Here is a 16,974-nt window from a genome sequence, read left to right on the forward strand (position 1 = left end):
CACTTATTTACATTTCAAGTCTTTTTGCATGCAGAAGTGAATAAAAAGATACACAAAATGTAGCATGTAAAAACTGTTTCTCACCCACTTTATAAAAAGTAAATGTTGAACATCTTTTTCAGGATGTGAATATTTCTGAACTTATGAAGAAGCTAGATATTCTTGGAGATAATGGGGTAACAAATTTTAAATTTCAAATATACCTCTAGTTTTATGGTTATTTTAAAGCAGGTTTGTTTGGTTTTTTTTTTCCCACAAATAATATTCAAGAAAATGCACAGTACGATTTTTATATGGCTATGTTTGTAAGAACAATAGGAACTGTTAGTTATTACATTTACAAACTTGAAAGAAAACCTTTCAGTTAAACAAATGCTAGTGAAAAATGTATTTTCTCAAGAGAGGATTTGATTTTAGCTGAACGACATGGAAAAAAAGCACTGTAGGAGACAAAGGGAAAAAATACAAGTTAGGGGAGAAAAATCATAACTAAGACAAAGCCAGACCAAGTTATTCCTGAAGTTTCCCTCTTGAGAAGCAGTAGTATCACCTATTACTGTGAAGGATGCTTCTGCCAGGAGTGGATTTTGTGGAAGAAAGGACAAGGATAACTTCTTCCCTTTCTTTCTCGTCTATTGCCAAATAAATCATAAAGTCCTGGTCATGCAGTTGGGACAGAAACATCCATGGAGTTGGGTCCAGTTTCTAGGTAGCTTTAACAGCAGTTTTAGGTCTTTATAATACTAATTTTAAGATCCAGATTTACTTTTTTTATGTTGAAAGTTCTGTGGAGGTTTCTGTGGTGCTTGCTCTTTCTTTGCATTGCTTTCGTTAGTGGGAAGCCTAGCTCTGAAGTGCATGAGGGGGTGGTTCACTTGCTGCAGGGCTATATTCCAGTGAACAGGCATTTTTCTGCCCTGGGGGAGGGAAGATAAATAGAAATTTCAAAAGCCCTGTCAGAAACCACTTCATTTTCACTGAATAATGAACCATTTGAAAAGTGTTATGGAGAGTGGTGTACTGAAATAAAATCCTAAATGTTACAGCTGATTTATTCTTTCAAGTACAGTTAAATTTATTGCTGTGTTAAAGGATGAATTTAAAATCCAATTAAAATGCATCTTTTTGTATTTTAGAATTTGAGAAATGAAGAACAGGTTGCAATAATCCAAGCTGGGACTGTGCTTTCCCTGTGTGAAAAGGTAGAATTCATTAAAGATTTTTCTTTGTCTAAAGGCTGACCATGTCTTTCAAGATATCACATAATTGTGCCAGGGAAGCATGACTTTTCTTTTCAGGTTGTCTGGATTGGAGCAAGTATTCATCCTTACATGACTGTTGGGATTGTGATGTCTTGAGGTAAAATCAAACTTACAAAATAAACACAATTTAAAAATGGAAACATGCTGGAGACATTCCCTTAGCATAAAGTACTAAGAAGACACTTGACAAAAGATACTTAATTCTCAGAAGTGCCAGTGTCCTCAGCTCTACAGGAACAGGGTGCTGTGAAGTCCTCTGTAAATCCTACACCCATGGTCCAGTTTGAGTTTATTTCTTTGTACGACTGAAAAAGCTCCTGTGTTCCTTTCCTCTGTAAGTTAGAGATCTTATAGACAGCAAAGAAGCAGTTTGTACAAGATAGGTAGTCAGTTGGGTCACTTACTTCTGCATGACTCTCTCCATTACAGTGAATAAAATCTGTATATGACTAAAGACGACATTTAGAACTCTCCTCTTTAATCTGAATAAGCCTTGTCTGTCCTTTTCATAGGCTTCTATTAAATCTTTCCTAGATACATTTTTTTTTTCAAATTCAGAATCAGAACTTCAAAATTAAAACTTGAGCATTTTCTAATAATTACCTCAAGTGTTATACTTTTGATTATCTACTTACACAAATACCTTAATGTAGATAATCTAAATTAGGTAATTTCATAATCATTGATTTTAAGTGACTAATTAATATAAACAAAATTAAAATAAGGAAAAGTGTTAAAATCCCTATACTTTTAATTGTGTTATAGCATTAAAATGAGGAGGTGATGATCATAGGCCCCGTACACAAACGTGAGCTAGTGGCCACACTTCAGGAACTGGATTAGTTTATCATTGCTCCAGTCAGTTAGTGCTTGTGCAGAAAGTACAACTGGGATTAGGGAGTTTGTTTAATTTTTGTAAGAGTGGTGCAGAATAGAGCATAGACCTTGTAATCTATAAATTATTTCCAGTAGCAACTAATCACAGCAGTAAGGGACTGGAAGCTTTGGCAGCTGAAACATTTCCTTAAAAAAATAGAAGCATACAATTACAGTGGAGGCTTTGGTTTTTTATGGTAAAATTGGTTTATAGTTTAACTACACTCTTTTTCTTCTTTTTTTTTTTCCATTTGACAAAGGTTTCTAATTTGTCTTAACAAAATTTTTGTGATTTTATCAGATAATCTGGTTACTACAGAAATTGAACACTCCATCAGCAAAATGGAGATTTCAGGTTTTTTTTTTGTATAGGTAAATAGATGACATTTAAAGAACGAGATGAAAATAGTTTGTGTTATCTGTGGGTTTTTGCAAAGTCCCTCACAGTAACCTGATAAGTCCAAGCTGATAACAAATTCAATCAAGAGGATACTCTGAGAAGCAGGAAGCCTTTTCCTGTTTTTCCTGGTGTACGTTTAAGGTACAAGCTAATCAAATGGCTCTGAGTTTCTCAATAACTACTGTGTCCAAAGTTTACTAAAAGACAGGATAACAGAAACCAGCCTTATGCTGTCCTTAATAAAATGAACACAATACCACATTCCATAATACAGAAAAAAAAATCAGACAAAATCTGCTAAGTAAGACTGGATAATTGTTTTAACATAAATTGTATTGGATGCATATACTGAATTTGGATTAAAAGAAATTTAAAGCACCTCCGCTGCCTCCTCCAGAGTAAGGTAACCATCTCAGATGTCCCTTTAAATAAGGGCCAGACAGCTCTTCTTGTGCATTCCTATAGTGTCTTAATTACAATAAACTATCATGTATAATAATCTCATAGTAAGATATTTTGGTATTACAGACATAGACTTTGTAATAGTTATGTTCACATGTGCTAATTAATCACAGTCAGTGATTATTTAGATCACATCCATTACACTTGGCCACCAGAATTGATCTTTTGGAAATAAAGCTGCCAGGCAAGGAAAGTTTCTGGGTTCTGCTGGCACAATTCCAGAAGCTTATTTTGAATGCTATGACTGATTACAACTAACTCCTAAAATACATGGTTGTCTCTTTCTTGTCTTTGGTTCCAGAAAGGTTTACAGGCAAAGAAGATCAGAATCAGCCTTTAGTTTTGCATATCGTTCATACCTTAAAATAAAATTAGACCTCTAATTCTTGTAAATAAACACTTATTTGCAAATATAGAGGGTAGCTGTGAGAGATGATGAAGACTTCCCATTCTACTGATTTCAACGGTTCAGAATGCTCACTGTATTGCTGACTCCTTTACCAGCGATGAGGCATTCCTTAGGAATATCTTCAGTCTGTTACCTTCAAAATGAAGAAAAGAAAGATGATGAATATACAATCACTGGGGAATATGGTGTTCCTGTTCACTTTTCATAGCTCTGTACAAAGCTACTAAATAGATAAAAACAGTTTCCATTTTTATCCTCCAGTCTCTTGAGTAATGGAAGGTCCAAAATGAATTCACATTTTGCTTATTTGTAAACTTACGTTTGCAGATTCCAATCTAAATCTTTGTTAAAACAAAAATAAAATATATGTCATTAAATTTTTTGAGTCTGAACTCAATCCACCAGAATGCTAAATTAAAAAAGTTTATCTGCAACCTTACAAAAAGAATTAAAATAAATAGGAATAATCTAATGTTAGTAAGCAGACCAATAAGGAAATGAAATAAAGCAAGTCAGAACTGAGCATTCCTATTCATTCCTATGAAGTTAAATGCTGAATATTAGTATAATCCTGGTGATGGATAGTAATTAAGCAATAACCTTGTGTACATATATATAGCCATTACAATATGTAATTTTGCTTTTGGAATGCAATGGCCATTCTTCTTCATTCTGATGGCTTTGTTTACCACCTGAATGGTAAGGGATTCTCAGCAGCCACTGCATGAACTTCCATCTGTCTGTCCATTTCATTTTTCCCTCTACATTACTGTTGTTTTAGAAGTGAGCCTCTTCCCACAAAAGGTGCAGCAGACTGCAAAACAAAGGATCAAGTTTGCTACCTTGTCTTTTGTTTGAATTGCCAGCTAGAGAAATGTAGGACTGATGCCCTGGAGCCATATGGTGGTTTTGCAAATCAGGCGAAACAGCATTGAGTATACCAAACTGAAAACAATCAGGTTTATTTTGCAGTCTTGCCCCAACTCTATTTTGTACCTTCAACTTTACAGGGGGAAAATAGTTTATTGTAGGAAAACAACCTCCATATGTTACTTTAGTATGTTTCTGCAGTCCTCCATTCTGGCTGTTTTCATAACCTGCTTATTCATGTGTAACTTCAAAGTGAATAGATAGTAAGGGGGAAGCAAATGCCTCGGAGTGATGGCAACAAACTTGCAAAATGTTCAATGCACATTTTTTAAAAGCTCTTTCTTTTTTATTTTTTATTTTTTCCTCTTCACACTGCTGTGTTCATGTAGTGGCTAAAACAGATAGAGGGGACAGAAGCTGCACTGACACAGAAGATGTTAGATCTGGAGAATGAAAAGGTAAGGAATAACTGAAAATGTAATTCATTTAGCTAAAACTCATCTCAAGGGAGTGTTTATAAAGTTACTCAAAGGTTGACTTGCTGCCTTTCTCTGCTTAATAGAGATTGCTTCATGGTAAAACAGGCAAGAGGTTCTAGAACCATTTGTTTGTATTCTTTGGGCTAGGAGGGAACTGTCCAACCTACATAGAACAAAAATAGCAAATTATATACAAATTTGGGCACAAAGGCATAGCTTTATAGAGCATTTTAACCAAATGGTGTGAAATTGTCCTTGTGCTTTGTGTATTAATTTGCCTGGCAACAGCATCATCTTTTTATTTTTGGGGTCATGTCAGTAAAACCGCCAAGCTATTCCTTCGCTTTCTATTATTCAGCTTCTTGATGTGTTGTAGAGACCTCTTACTCCAGATGTCCTTTCTTGCCCCAAGGTCTTCATACTTAAAACCAGAATGTTTTCTCAAAAGCAGTTCTGTCTTGCGTAACAAAATTAATGTAATACTGACCTTATTTTTCCATATGTTGAACCATGAGTGTTTGGAATGAGTGTTTGATTTTATTGGTTTAACATGCATGTGCTTTTCATCTTCAAATGGCTTTAAAAATACTGATTAATCCTTGCCACGCCTTTTACAGGCAGATAAGCAATCAGCATTACATTCTTCTTAAAGAATGGAAAACCGGGCCAGGGAGGTTAAGTGATTTGCCCACGGACACTGAAGAAGTGCCTGTTTGGGCCACAATTAAAAGAGCAGTGCTCAGACTGTGGTCTCTGAGTGTAGACTGTCATACTGGTTTTACTTTAACATAGATATGATCCTTTCCACACTTAGTATTTATCTATTGTAAACTCTTGTTATGGAAAAATGCAAATGTTTTGGAGAGGGAAAGTGCCCACAAATACTGGACTCTTTTATAAAAGGATTTGGAAAACAGCAGTTTCGTTCTAACTTGGTTTATTATCTTCCCATTTATTATCTGTGATATTTTCAAGTCTTCCTCTAAGTAGTTCTGCATTTCTGTAGCACAGCAATCTGAAAGTCTGCATTGCCAATGATCCATTCAATTGTGAAAGTAGTTTAGAAACAACATTCTAGCATAAGACTTTTAGAAGGGCTGACCACTGGTTTAGTTGTCCTTGAAACCATGTTAAGAGATTGAGATCCTATTCTTGTTTCCTTCCCTCTTGCTTTTTTGTGGCCAGATTTTACAATAGCTTTTTGAGAAGCAACATGATCAGGGCAGCTGCTTTACTATTCTGGGATCTGCTGGTAGCTCTGACCCTCCCTATAGCCTTGGACAAACCAGTCTGCTTCTCTGGTGTCAGACACTTGTAAGCACACTGGGATCAGGCCTGTCCTTTACTGCGCGTTACACAGTGGACTGTGGTATTGCATCTTTACAACAACCATACAGCTGTTGCTGCAATCCACATAAGAAAATGATGCCACAGTGGTAGTCAAAGTGGGATTCAATTGCATAAGCATGGTGTCTAATGTCATATTACATTCTTCAGAGTTTTGAACATGTCTGCAAAGGGTTGAGAAATATATCCTACAGGACCTGCTACAGACCCCTGTCATTCTCAACCAACCCCTGAAGTATCATATTCTAAAATGTCTATAATAGCAATAGATCCCTAAATGTACATGTCTGAAGGTAGATTTTGGCTAAATAAGTGGATTTGGTGAAATCACATATAGAATCATAGAATAGTTAGGGTTGGAAAGGACCTTAAGATCATCCAGTTCCAACCACCCTGCCATGGGCAGGGGACACCTCACACTAAACCACGCCACCACCCTCACAGTAAAGAATTTCTTCCTTATATCCAACCTGAACTTCCCCTGTTTAAATTTTAACCCGTTACCCTCTTGTCCTGTCACTACAGTACCTAATGAAGAGTCCCTCCCCAGCATCCCTACAGGCCCCCTTCAGATACTGGAAAGCTGCTATGAAGTCTCCACGCAGCCTTCTCTTCTCCAGGCTGAACAGCCCCAACTTCCTCAGCCTGTCTTCATACAGGAGGTGCTCCAGTCCCCTGATCATCCTTGTGGCCCTCCTCTGGACTTGTTCCAACAGTTCCATGTCCTTTTTATGTTGAGGACACCAGAACTGCACACGATGCTTCAAGTGAGGTCTCACAAGAGCAGAGTAGAGGGGCAGGATCACCTCCTTCGACCTGCTGGTCATGCTCCTTTTGGTGCAGCCAGGATACAGTTGGCTTTCTGGGCTGCAAGCGCACACTGAAGCCAGCTCATGTTCATTTTCTCATCAACCAACACCCCCAAGTCCTTCTCTGCAGGGCTGCTCTGAATCTCTTCTCTGCCCAACCTGTAGCTGTGCCTCGGATTGCTCTGACCCAGCTGTAGGACCTTGCGCTTGGCATGGTTAAACCTCATGAGGTTGGCATCAGCCCACCTCACAAGCGTGTCAAAGTCCCTCTGGATGGCATTCCTTCCCTCCAGGGTATCAACCAAACCACACAGCTTGGTGTCATCGGCAAACTTGCTGAGGGTGCTCTCAATCCCACTGTCCATGTCAGCGACAAAGATGTTGAACAAGACCGGTCCCAACACCGATCCCTGAGGGACACCACTCATTACTGGTCTCCAGCCGGACATTGAGCCATTGACAGCAACTCTTTGCGTGGGGCCATCCAGCCAGTTCTTTATCCACCGAATGGTCCATCCATCAAATCGATGTCTCTCCAATTTAGAGACAAGGATTTCATGCGGGACAGTGTTGAACGCTTTGCACAAGTCCAGGTAGATGACATCAACTGCTCTACCCCTGTCCATCAGTTCTGTAGCCCCATCATAGAAGGCCACCAAATTGGTCAGGCAGGATTTCCCCTTAGTGAAGCCATGCTGGCTGTCACCAAGCACCTTGTTGATTTTCATGTGCCTTAGCATGCCTTCCAGGAGAATCTGCTCCAAGATTTTGCCAGGCACAGAGGTGAGACTGACTGGTCTGTAATTCCCCGGGTCATCCATTTTCCCCTTCTTGAAAATGGGGGTTATATTTCCCTTTTTCCATTCGTCGGGAACTTCACCTGACTGCCATGATTTCTCAAATATGATGGCCAGCGGCTTAGCAACTTCATTCATCAGCTCCTTCAGGACCCGTGGATGGATTTCATCAGGTCCCATGGACTTGTGTATGTTCAGATTTTTAAGATGGCCTTGAACCAGACCCTCTCCTACAGTGCGCCTGGGGTCGTCATCTCACAGTCCCTGTGGCTGCCTTCCAAAATAAATAAAATAATATATAATAAAACTCACCAGACCAGCGACATTTTTGTATACTGTTAATAAAACCTACAATTAATCATCTTAAGAACTCTATGTATTTACTTTGACATTTATTCTATATGTTGAAGAAATGCAGGAGTTTGTTAAATAGAAAAAAGAACTGGAAAATGATAGATTACATCACAGGGCTTCTCTGCTTTCTAGTCTACTACTGAATTTTTTGAGCATGAAAACCTGCATTGAAAGAAAATCAAATCAAATAACTATTTTAAATTCTACTTACTACCACTCAAAACACTCTCAAGGCATGTTTTGTAAGAGCACTGTCACTAGTCAGTTCTTGCTTGACTACTCAGACAACTGTTCAAATGTCCGCAACTGTCTTGCAATGTTATGCTTTTGAATGTTGAATTTACTGAAATCTGAGTCTGTGTTTGTATATATACATATATATGTGTGTGTATGTATAAAAACTATAGAAATATTTTAGATGTTTATATTTAGCTATTTATTAGTTTTATGTTTTTTCTATGTTTACATACATATACATATATATAAAAACCTGTGAAAGTTAGTGGGTTTTACTTTTAAAAACAAAAGCGAAAAATCCCTCTAAATCCTAGGTACCTGGAAAACTTCTTCCGCTCTCTAGCTAGTCACTTAACCTCTCTGAGCCTCACTACCTGTTTCAAATTGGCTTCCTGCCTTCACAAGTTGAGAACTGTTTCTTTCTTCCTTCAGCTGTTTCAGTACTGTGTTGGGGAGTGCAGCTGCAGAACCCAGCCGTGGCCCTGCATGTTCTGTTTTCCTCCCTAGAAGAACACGCTAGACAACGCAGAATAGGGTTCACCCCATGATTTCTTTGAGGGTACACATTGGACATTGTCAGAAAAGCCATGAACTGTCCTCACTTGTGTTTCTCTCTTCTTTCCCTTGGCCTGCTCCATGCAAGTTATGGCTATTGAACACATGCATTCACATTCCTATTCACCTTTCAGCTGTTGTGTGCACTTCTGTCAGGTCAAGGCAGGTTTGTACACTGCAGAGGTCAATGCTATCTAGGTACAACTCGCTAATATTATACGTGCATTTTAAGTACTAATACTGTAAATTTGATATTCCAAATATGCTCAGGATGAATGTGGTCATTGGCTATACATATTTTTTTGCTTTCAAGGGAAAGTTCACATAAAAATAATGGCATTTATGGTTCTTCACGAATTAGGATAAAGAACAAACACTTCGTTGTTTTTATTATTGCTCAGGACCTGTTCAGTAAACAGAAGGGTTATTTAGAGGAAGAACTCGACTACAGGAAACAAGCTCTGGACCAGGCATACATGGTAGGAGAAGAAGTCATTACATGTTCATGTTTGAAAAGATTTGATATAATACAGGTTTTCTTTTTTAATTATAAATAAGGTTCTTTTTTAATTGATTTCTTTTTCTGCCAGAATAGGACATCAAATATTACTTACATGAAGACTTAGGAAATGGATTATAGTATTTCAAAGTGTAATGTTTTTCCAATGCATTTTTTTATTCTAAAATATGTGAACATATTGTTAGTACATCTGCAATGGGAAGTGCTGGTTTATGTGTCCACAAAACCATGACTGATAAAACGCACCAGAAATTATAGTCAGAACTTTTCCAATACTGCTTTTCCGTAAACATTTGTAAATATTACTGCTGCTAACCTCCTATCTTAAGTCGGGAATGCCTGCTCTTCCTATGCCATTCCTCCCTGTGTGGTCTTATTCAACCTTACTAGTTTTCAAAAGGGAAGCTGCAACCTTGCCTCCTCTCAGGCTAAGCAATGATTGCAAACTGGTGAAACTGCACACCCAACTTTGTTCATAATGGGACTTCAGGAAATGAAAATATAATGGCCTGAAGAATTATTTATACTTTGTAAATATCTCTTATGAGGAAAATGTCTTCAGAAAAGAAGCAGGGTCTAGTGCTCAGAGAAGATAACAGAAATAAAAGCAAACAGGCTCTATTTCTAGCACTTTAACCTTGGGCAAGCCATTTAACCTCTCTGTGCAGCTGTTTATGCATCACTAATATGGATAGAATTACCTACCTCACAAAGGTGGTATGAGGGCTAAATGGATGATGTCAGATGCTCTTGATCCAAGTATTGTCAGTCTGGATGCTGGTTTTTTAATAGCATCATACTAACTCAAATTATCAGGAATCACTGCCATGATACCTTTCTTTTACTCTTGGGAATACAGTTCTCCATGTGAATGTGAAGTTTTCCTGTGCTCTCTGCTTTGCAAGTCCCGCTCTTTTGGTCAGTGCATGAGAATCTGGTTAGCAATCTGACAAATGGCAAGAGACTGATGAGGGATTAGTGTTCCTCTTCATTGCTGATGACAACTTGGAACTAAGCCAGTCACGTAGACATTGAGGAAAGGATCGCAGGATAGTAGGGCCAGAGAGAGGAAGACAGTAAGATTTCTGTTTTTCACAGTTCTCCCTGAGGGCTTTATATTTTACAAGATAGCTTAACAATTCAGTGGCAGTTGAAGGAAATCTGTTAGTTTGTATTAATTTTGTAATGTTCTGTATCAGTAGTTGGGGTTTTATCAGGTATTGAATGCAGAACTGTCATCTCATTCTTTCTTAAATAATAGAAATCAATCATTTACTAGAATGGGAAGCATCACCTGGGTGTAAATCAGTGCTGGGACGCTACATGCACTCTTTGTGGAATGCTCCTCACTGCTCACAACTGCTGCTTTCTGTCTACCTGTCTGTGTCTGTCATTCCCTCCTGCCTAAAGCTTCACTTGCTAGCCTTCTCCTCTAGCTGTTGGTGGGTCATTTGCTTGCTGGATTCAAATGGCAGCCTGTCTATATGTGATTTGGGTTGCATTAGAAAATCCAGGAGCTGGAAGCCACGCTGTATAATGCCCTGCAGCAGGATCCAGGAAGGTGGGCAAGCGAGTCGCTGACTGAAGCCCAGAGGGAGGATTTGCGAGCTGCAGTGGAGAAGGTGCGGCGGCAGATCCTGAGGCAGAGCCGTGAGTTTGACAGCCAGATCTTGCACGAGCGAATGGAGCTGCTGCAGCAGGCACAGCAGGTAATCCTGGTTCTCTCTCTATCCCCTTGTTGGTGTTACCTCTGTGGTTGCCACCACTGCCCATTCAACAGCATCGCTTCACCCTCACCTTGTTGAGTTACGCTTAGTCTATTTGTACTGCTCCTGTGTCAAGGAGTTGAGGACCCGGCTGCGCTGGGCATGGAACACAAAACGAGTCACTGTCTCACTGCAAGGTCCTGTTGCACCGTCTGTTTCATGTGTGTACAACCACACAGTCTTCCACAGGACTCCAAGGGGAGCTTATTGCAAGTTTAAGGCTTAAATTAGAAAAACACAAATGGAACATTTTAAGAGAGTGAAAAGGTATGAAAAGAGGAAATGCAGGAGTAGCAATTACAGGAGTCCAGGTTTTATATCCCTCCCACTCCCCTTTACTTCTTTTAGCTAGTTGTGAAATCTTTTATATAAAAAACAAAAGAACTACACCCCCCAAATAAAACCCCAAACAAACCAGGAAGTTTTTTAAAAGGCATTCAAAAGCCTTCCCACGTTTAAATTAGCTCAGAAAAGACTTGTCTGTCTGAATCACTTTCTTAAGGACAAATATTGGCAACCTGAAGTAAGGCAAGGTCCTGCCCTATGGAAGAATGGTAATTATTTACCATTGGTAGGATTGCTAGTTTTTCTGTGCAAATATTCATGGAAAGAAGAGAGTTGCATTTCTCAGGATGTTAATTATTCTAGACAAAATCATTGTTCCTAAGGATTTTGGTTCCTCTTTACAGCAACCTCTGGAAGCTGCACCCTCATAGTAAAGAATTTCTTCCTTATATATAATCTAAATCTACCCTTTTTCAGTTTAAAGCCATCACCCCTTGTATTAAACCCCTCACTAAACACCCTTGTAAAAAAAACTGTCTCCAGCTTTTTTATCGGCTTGTGGTTCCAGTGTTAGAGTTGTGTACTGACTTCATTCAGGTCTCCTTTCTCTAATCCTTCACTATGTTCCTTTGGTTTAGAACACGTAACACTGAGATCAGGACATGAATTCTTTTAATGGGTGTCAGATAAGCAATGGTGAAGAGAAAGCTGTAGAAGGTAGACACCAGCTGTCTCTAAAAATGTCAGAGGGGGAGAGTAAATATATGCAATTTGTTAAATAAAGATAGAGCCAGAAGTCATTAGCTTAGTGTTATTAGTGTAGCTAATTAGTGAGAATGGGTTTTTGTTGATAGTCTCTTAGGCAGTCCATTTTGCTAGCCAGGCTGTCAGTGTTTTGCTCAGAACAATAACGCCATGCTTTTCAGTGACATTTAGTGGGTATGAATGATGATGCGTGTTGACTCATGCCTGTACATCTAAATAATAAACATTTTCAGTTTTTTACATCAGACTTTATACAGTTTGGTCCTTTACTTCTGCCACACAGAAAGCTTGACACTGTTTGGCTGGGGCCTTCTTGTAACCCTTGTTGGAGTGCGTTTTTGGGAGACACCTGTGCGGTTGGACTCACATAGTATTGGCACATAGGAAGAAAAACTAGGCATAGATTTGTGGAGGGAAAAAGTTGTTCCTGAGGACTCAAAATCAATACTATGTACATATCAGGAGTGTAATCTGGACTGTGTTCCGTTTGGTCCCCGTGGACTGCTCCCTCTCAGAGCAGTTCAGGTGCACTTCTGGAGGACATCTTCAGTTTGAGTCCAGTTCATGTATTCACAGATTGTTCCACATCATAAAGCTAAATATGATGAGTGTGGAAGAAAACTTCACTCCTGCCCTAACCAAAAATGTTACTATAAAGGTAGCCTCATTAGCCTTGGATGTTTATGTACCTGTCTCCAAATATATTTTATAGTGTGCCATTAGAGTTTTATATTGTGCCCATCTCATTAGACATGCCAATGTTACAGCCCTGCAGGACACATTAAATGATATTCTGCTGTTTAAAAAAGAGCTAAGCATTTTAGTCATCTATTTTTAACCCACTGTAGTAGACAATAAAAAAACCAAACCCCAGTGGGCAAAGATGCCAGTTAATTTGCCTGGGATGTGGGAAACCACATTTGAAATGCTTTGCTCAGTTTCTTCTCAGTTGTTATTTTTGAAGGTTGTATTTGTGGATTGTTATGGGGCCAATGGTCAACACTGATAACCTAATAGTAGTATGCAAATGTGTATGCCTTAAAAACAATCAAGCAGGAAACCCTAGCATGGATCATAGTGTCACAGGACTAACTCTCATGGGATTACGTTCATCCACACTGGTTGAGGACAGAAGCTGAATGCTACACAAAGAAAGCCATAATTGTGTCGAGAGAATCCTAATGTATGGATGAAGCTGTTCTAAGTGGACTACATCCATAGACGCTATATTAAACGAATTCCCTCTTTTCCTTTTACATTTATGGCCACCAGAGGTTTTGCTGTCATTGTGACATTAGGAAACACCCATTACACTTTATTCTGGCAAAACTGTAATCTAGACCTGGACATATCTGTACAGTCTGCATTGCCTTTAGAGGCAGCACCACCCTTCTTACTCTCTGTAGTGAAGGTTACAGAGAATGATGATGCCTGATGGACCTGCAAGACTTAATAGAGAATGCCTTTGCTGCAAACACTCTCAAACTTCCCATGAAACAGAAACCATATATTAAAGACTCCAAATTCTCTGAATTTCTTAAAGTTTGATGACTTTTTGGTCACTTCCAGAAGATGTGGTTTTTTGTTTCTATTACCGTCTGGTGAGGTAGTCAGCCTGATAAAAGGACTCCAAAATAACAACTCTGCTTATCCTAGCTGGCTGGCTACATCCTTCTCAGAGTCAGAGTTTCTGTGTCAGACATACAGAATGAGGGTCCAAGAAAATCTGATTATGGAGGAGTTCTCTCCTTCCACATGTAAATGATCCTTGACCATACTGCAGGATGCAGATTGGCAAGACATGTGATAAACACTACTGGTAGGTCTGCAGGGTTTCATTACTGGTGAACTGCTTTGTGCAGGGTCTTTGAGGATTTAGCCTGGGAGATGCTGGTTTTCCAAAGCTGGTGGAATGCGCTGTCTGAAAGGGACAGGGATGTGCACAAGAGAGTGGGTAAACTGTTGTCCAAATGTGAGTCTGTGCTGCTTTATGTGTTCTGCTTTGTCTGGATATAAAGCCCTAATTTTTACCCACCAGATATTGACTTTGTTCCAGTGAAATAAATATAATTCAGGATGTTAGGCCCTGTTTTACATTGGTAGGTCTATTCATCTTGGCAACGTATAGCCCCTCATTATTATTGTTCATTAAACTAATATAATGAAACCTAAAAGTGGAACTACCCATGTATACCCATTGTGTATTAAGGAAAACAGGCCTCTGTGGATTCAACTTAGATAGACTGTGTGAATAGATCTGCTTGCTAAGACATTCAAACTTTTATTAAACACAAAGTGCAACATGCAGGTCTGGGGCACAGATCCTCAGCTGAAGCTCATTGGTAGTATTCAATTTAAGTCGGAGAAAGTGCTTTGCTTTACACCATCCTCTCTATTAGAGGAGGAAAATATGTTAATTAAAAATCTGTCATGAGCAGCTTGTGATATTTGCTTCTAGCCATAGGGTGTGTGCAGTTCAACTGCCATTCTTGCATAAATTGCCATCAAAAATGTCTCGCTGTACTGCGCACTGTTATTATAAGCCTTTGTAAATCAGTGTCTGATTTATTTTTAATGGGACTTCATTTAAAAGTAACATTCATGCTTTAGTCAATGCAGAAGCATGACTTCTGTGCATTTTAGAAAATCATTACTAGCAGGTACTGTTAAGGAGGTTAATTTCAGATATATTGTCTGTATATATAATAAGCTAAGCCATTTCTAAAAAGAAAAAATTATGTTGGTGTAGCTCTAAAAACCATCTCTGAGAAAATCCACTTTAAATCAAGCAATACAGCATGTTTCTGAAGTAGTGATGTTAACTCCTTAATTAAGCAAAGAAAACCAAACCACACCTTCTCCCCCCCCCAAAAAAGACAAAAACAAATCAAAAACCAAACCCAAAACAAAAAAGACCAAAGGCCCTCTCAAAAAACAGCACAAAAATTCCACATGTTATCCTGGTTTGATTGCCTTAAAAATATATTGTAATTATGTTATCAGCTAAAATAATTAAATATCTAAAGGTCAAATTAAACTTTATATGAACCTAGTAGGATCTAGCTTGAAATATATTCCTTTCGATTTTACTGTAGCTGCTTCTGCAGTAAGAAACTGTGTAAAGTCATCAGAACAAGGCTTTAAATTAGGATAGATTAACTCAAATTGCACTGTTTAGAAGTATTCACATGTGAAGAAAATTTATAATAGAAATAGACTTTTTTCTGATTTTAATTGAAGTTATTTTACACAGAAAGAGAAGCTAGGAAATCCTTGAAGGACAGCAGATTGACACACTCTCATTTCCAAAAATGGCTGCTGCCAGTCAAAAGGGATGTCAGAGACGGATTTTATTAAAGGAATCCAATAATTACCCAGCACAACATTAACTCGTATGAAATTGTAAGAAAAAGGAAATAGAAAAGATCAGTTAGTTCATTGCATCATCAAAAATTGTGAAACTTATATTTCCTCTGAGTTGCACTATGGTACTGTACTAAGCCGGGGGTGTTTTATACTAATGAATTAGAATGTTCCTGAGTGGAGCTGTTTTACAGAGTAAAACAAATTATCACTTCAGTTCTAGTCCTGAATATATCTATTGTTGCTGAAAACAACCAAAAATATACTGAGTTGCTGAAGGCAACTCCAATCCTGAAGAGTTGGAATATAGCTGTAAATATTTTAACTATATTTTCTTCAAACTATAGCACTTACTCCTATGACCAGGTTGTACTATTCATTAGTAATACAAGCAGAAGTTGCCATTTTATTGGCATGTTTTACTCGAAGCCAACATAGGACAATCCTTTAGGACAGAACAGGTATAACTCAAAACTGACCTCTTTATGTCACTGGCATGGAGAAGGATTCACTTGAAATGCGATGCCTCAGGCACTTTTTTCATGGACACCAAGGAGAACACAGAAGCAGTGATGTCTTTTTTTCATCCTGAAATGTCAAAATATAAATATAGCTTGAAATTGAGAAACACTGGACTAGTTTCCTTCACTAAGTTTCTTCATTCCTTTTTTTAGTCCCTGACCTGAAGATCCAAGTTCTTACTGCTTAAAGGTCAAACAAGGGTATAGGGGATGACATAACTCCGTGAGTTCTCCCTGGTGGCTTATAGGTGTGACACCTTGTTCACACTGGGAGAGTAGTTTGTTTACAAAACTGTAGGGTTGAATGTCATCATATCTGTAAGATCATATTGGCTCAGCCATTTAGATGTATATTTGCATGTTCTTTTTTGTTGGTTTTTGGTTGGTTGTTTTTTTCCCTGAAAACCTTCATTTGAATAAATTAATTCATTAATACAGTAATAACCAGTGTGAAGTAGGAAGCTGAGGTTTGCCATTTGATATACCATAGATGTTCAGGTAAAGCTTGGATAAATAAAGCAGTTGTTCTGCTCCCCTTTGCTGTGTAATCTGTTATGGTTGATAGGCCATCTATTTTTCATCCAAGGAGAATTATTAAGGTTTCATGTTTGACTGGGAAGGCTCCTGAGAAAAGGAGAGGGAGGATGCTGTGTTTAGTGTGCCTCATTGATAGGCATGAGGAGGTGTTATCTTAAATTTGCCCTCTTCGGCTCCTCTTTGGCCCATTGCCTTGTGTCAGAGAGGACAAATTAAAGACAACACCTCCACTGACATATTACCTCGTGCAGAGAGGCTGGCTTGGTCAAGACCTCACAGCTTTGTCACACCATTTAGAAAGCAGTTAGAAGTATTACTGCTAAGGTTACTTACACAATAACAATTGTGGAAAGTCTCAGA

At 38.5% G+C, this 16,974-nt stretch overlaps 1 protein-coding gene across 8 annotated transcripts in view; it reads left to right on the plus strand.

Moving 5' to 3' along the window:
- JAKMIP1 (janus kinase and microtubule interacting protein 1) overlaps positions 1-16,974 on the plus strand; it is a 92,875-nt gene that overhangs the window by 60,518 nt on the left and 15,383 nt on the right. For 2 of the 8 annotated variants that reach the window (XM_057426599.1, XM_057426598.1), the window contains exons 15-19: positions 123-176; positions 1,137-1,202; positions 4,669-4,737; positions 9,259-9,336; positions 10,883-11,086. In XM_057426599.1, coding sequence (XP_057282582.1) covers positions 123-176; positions 1,137-1,202; positions 4,669-4,737; positions 9,259-9,336; positions 10,883-11,086 — 471 coding nt within the window. The remainder of the gene's footprint in view (positions 1-122; positions 177-1,136; positions 1,203-4,668; positions 4,738-9,258; positions 9,337-10,882; positions 11,087-16,974) is intronic. The other 6 variants (XM_057426602.1, XM_057426600.1, XM_057426603.1 and 3 more) reach the window with 5 other exon arrangements.

Source organism: Pezoporus wallicus, unplaced genomic scaffold (assembly GCF_028554395.1).
Source record: "Pezoporus wallicus isolate ANWC-B61680 ecotype Strahan unplaced genomic scaffold, APGP_CSIRO_Pwel_v1 scaffold_13239, whole genome shotgun sequence".
Taxonomy (NCBI): domain Eukaryota; kingdom Metazoa; phylum Chordata; class Aves; order Psittaciformes; family Psittacidae; genus Pezoporus; species Pezoporus wallicus.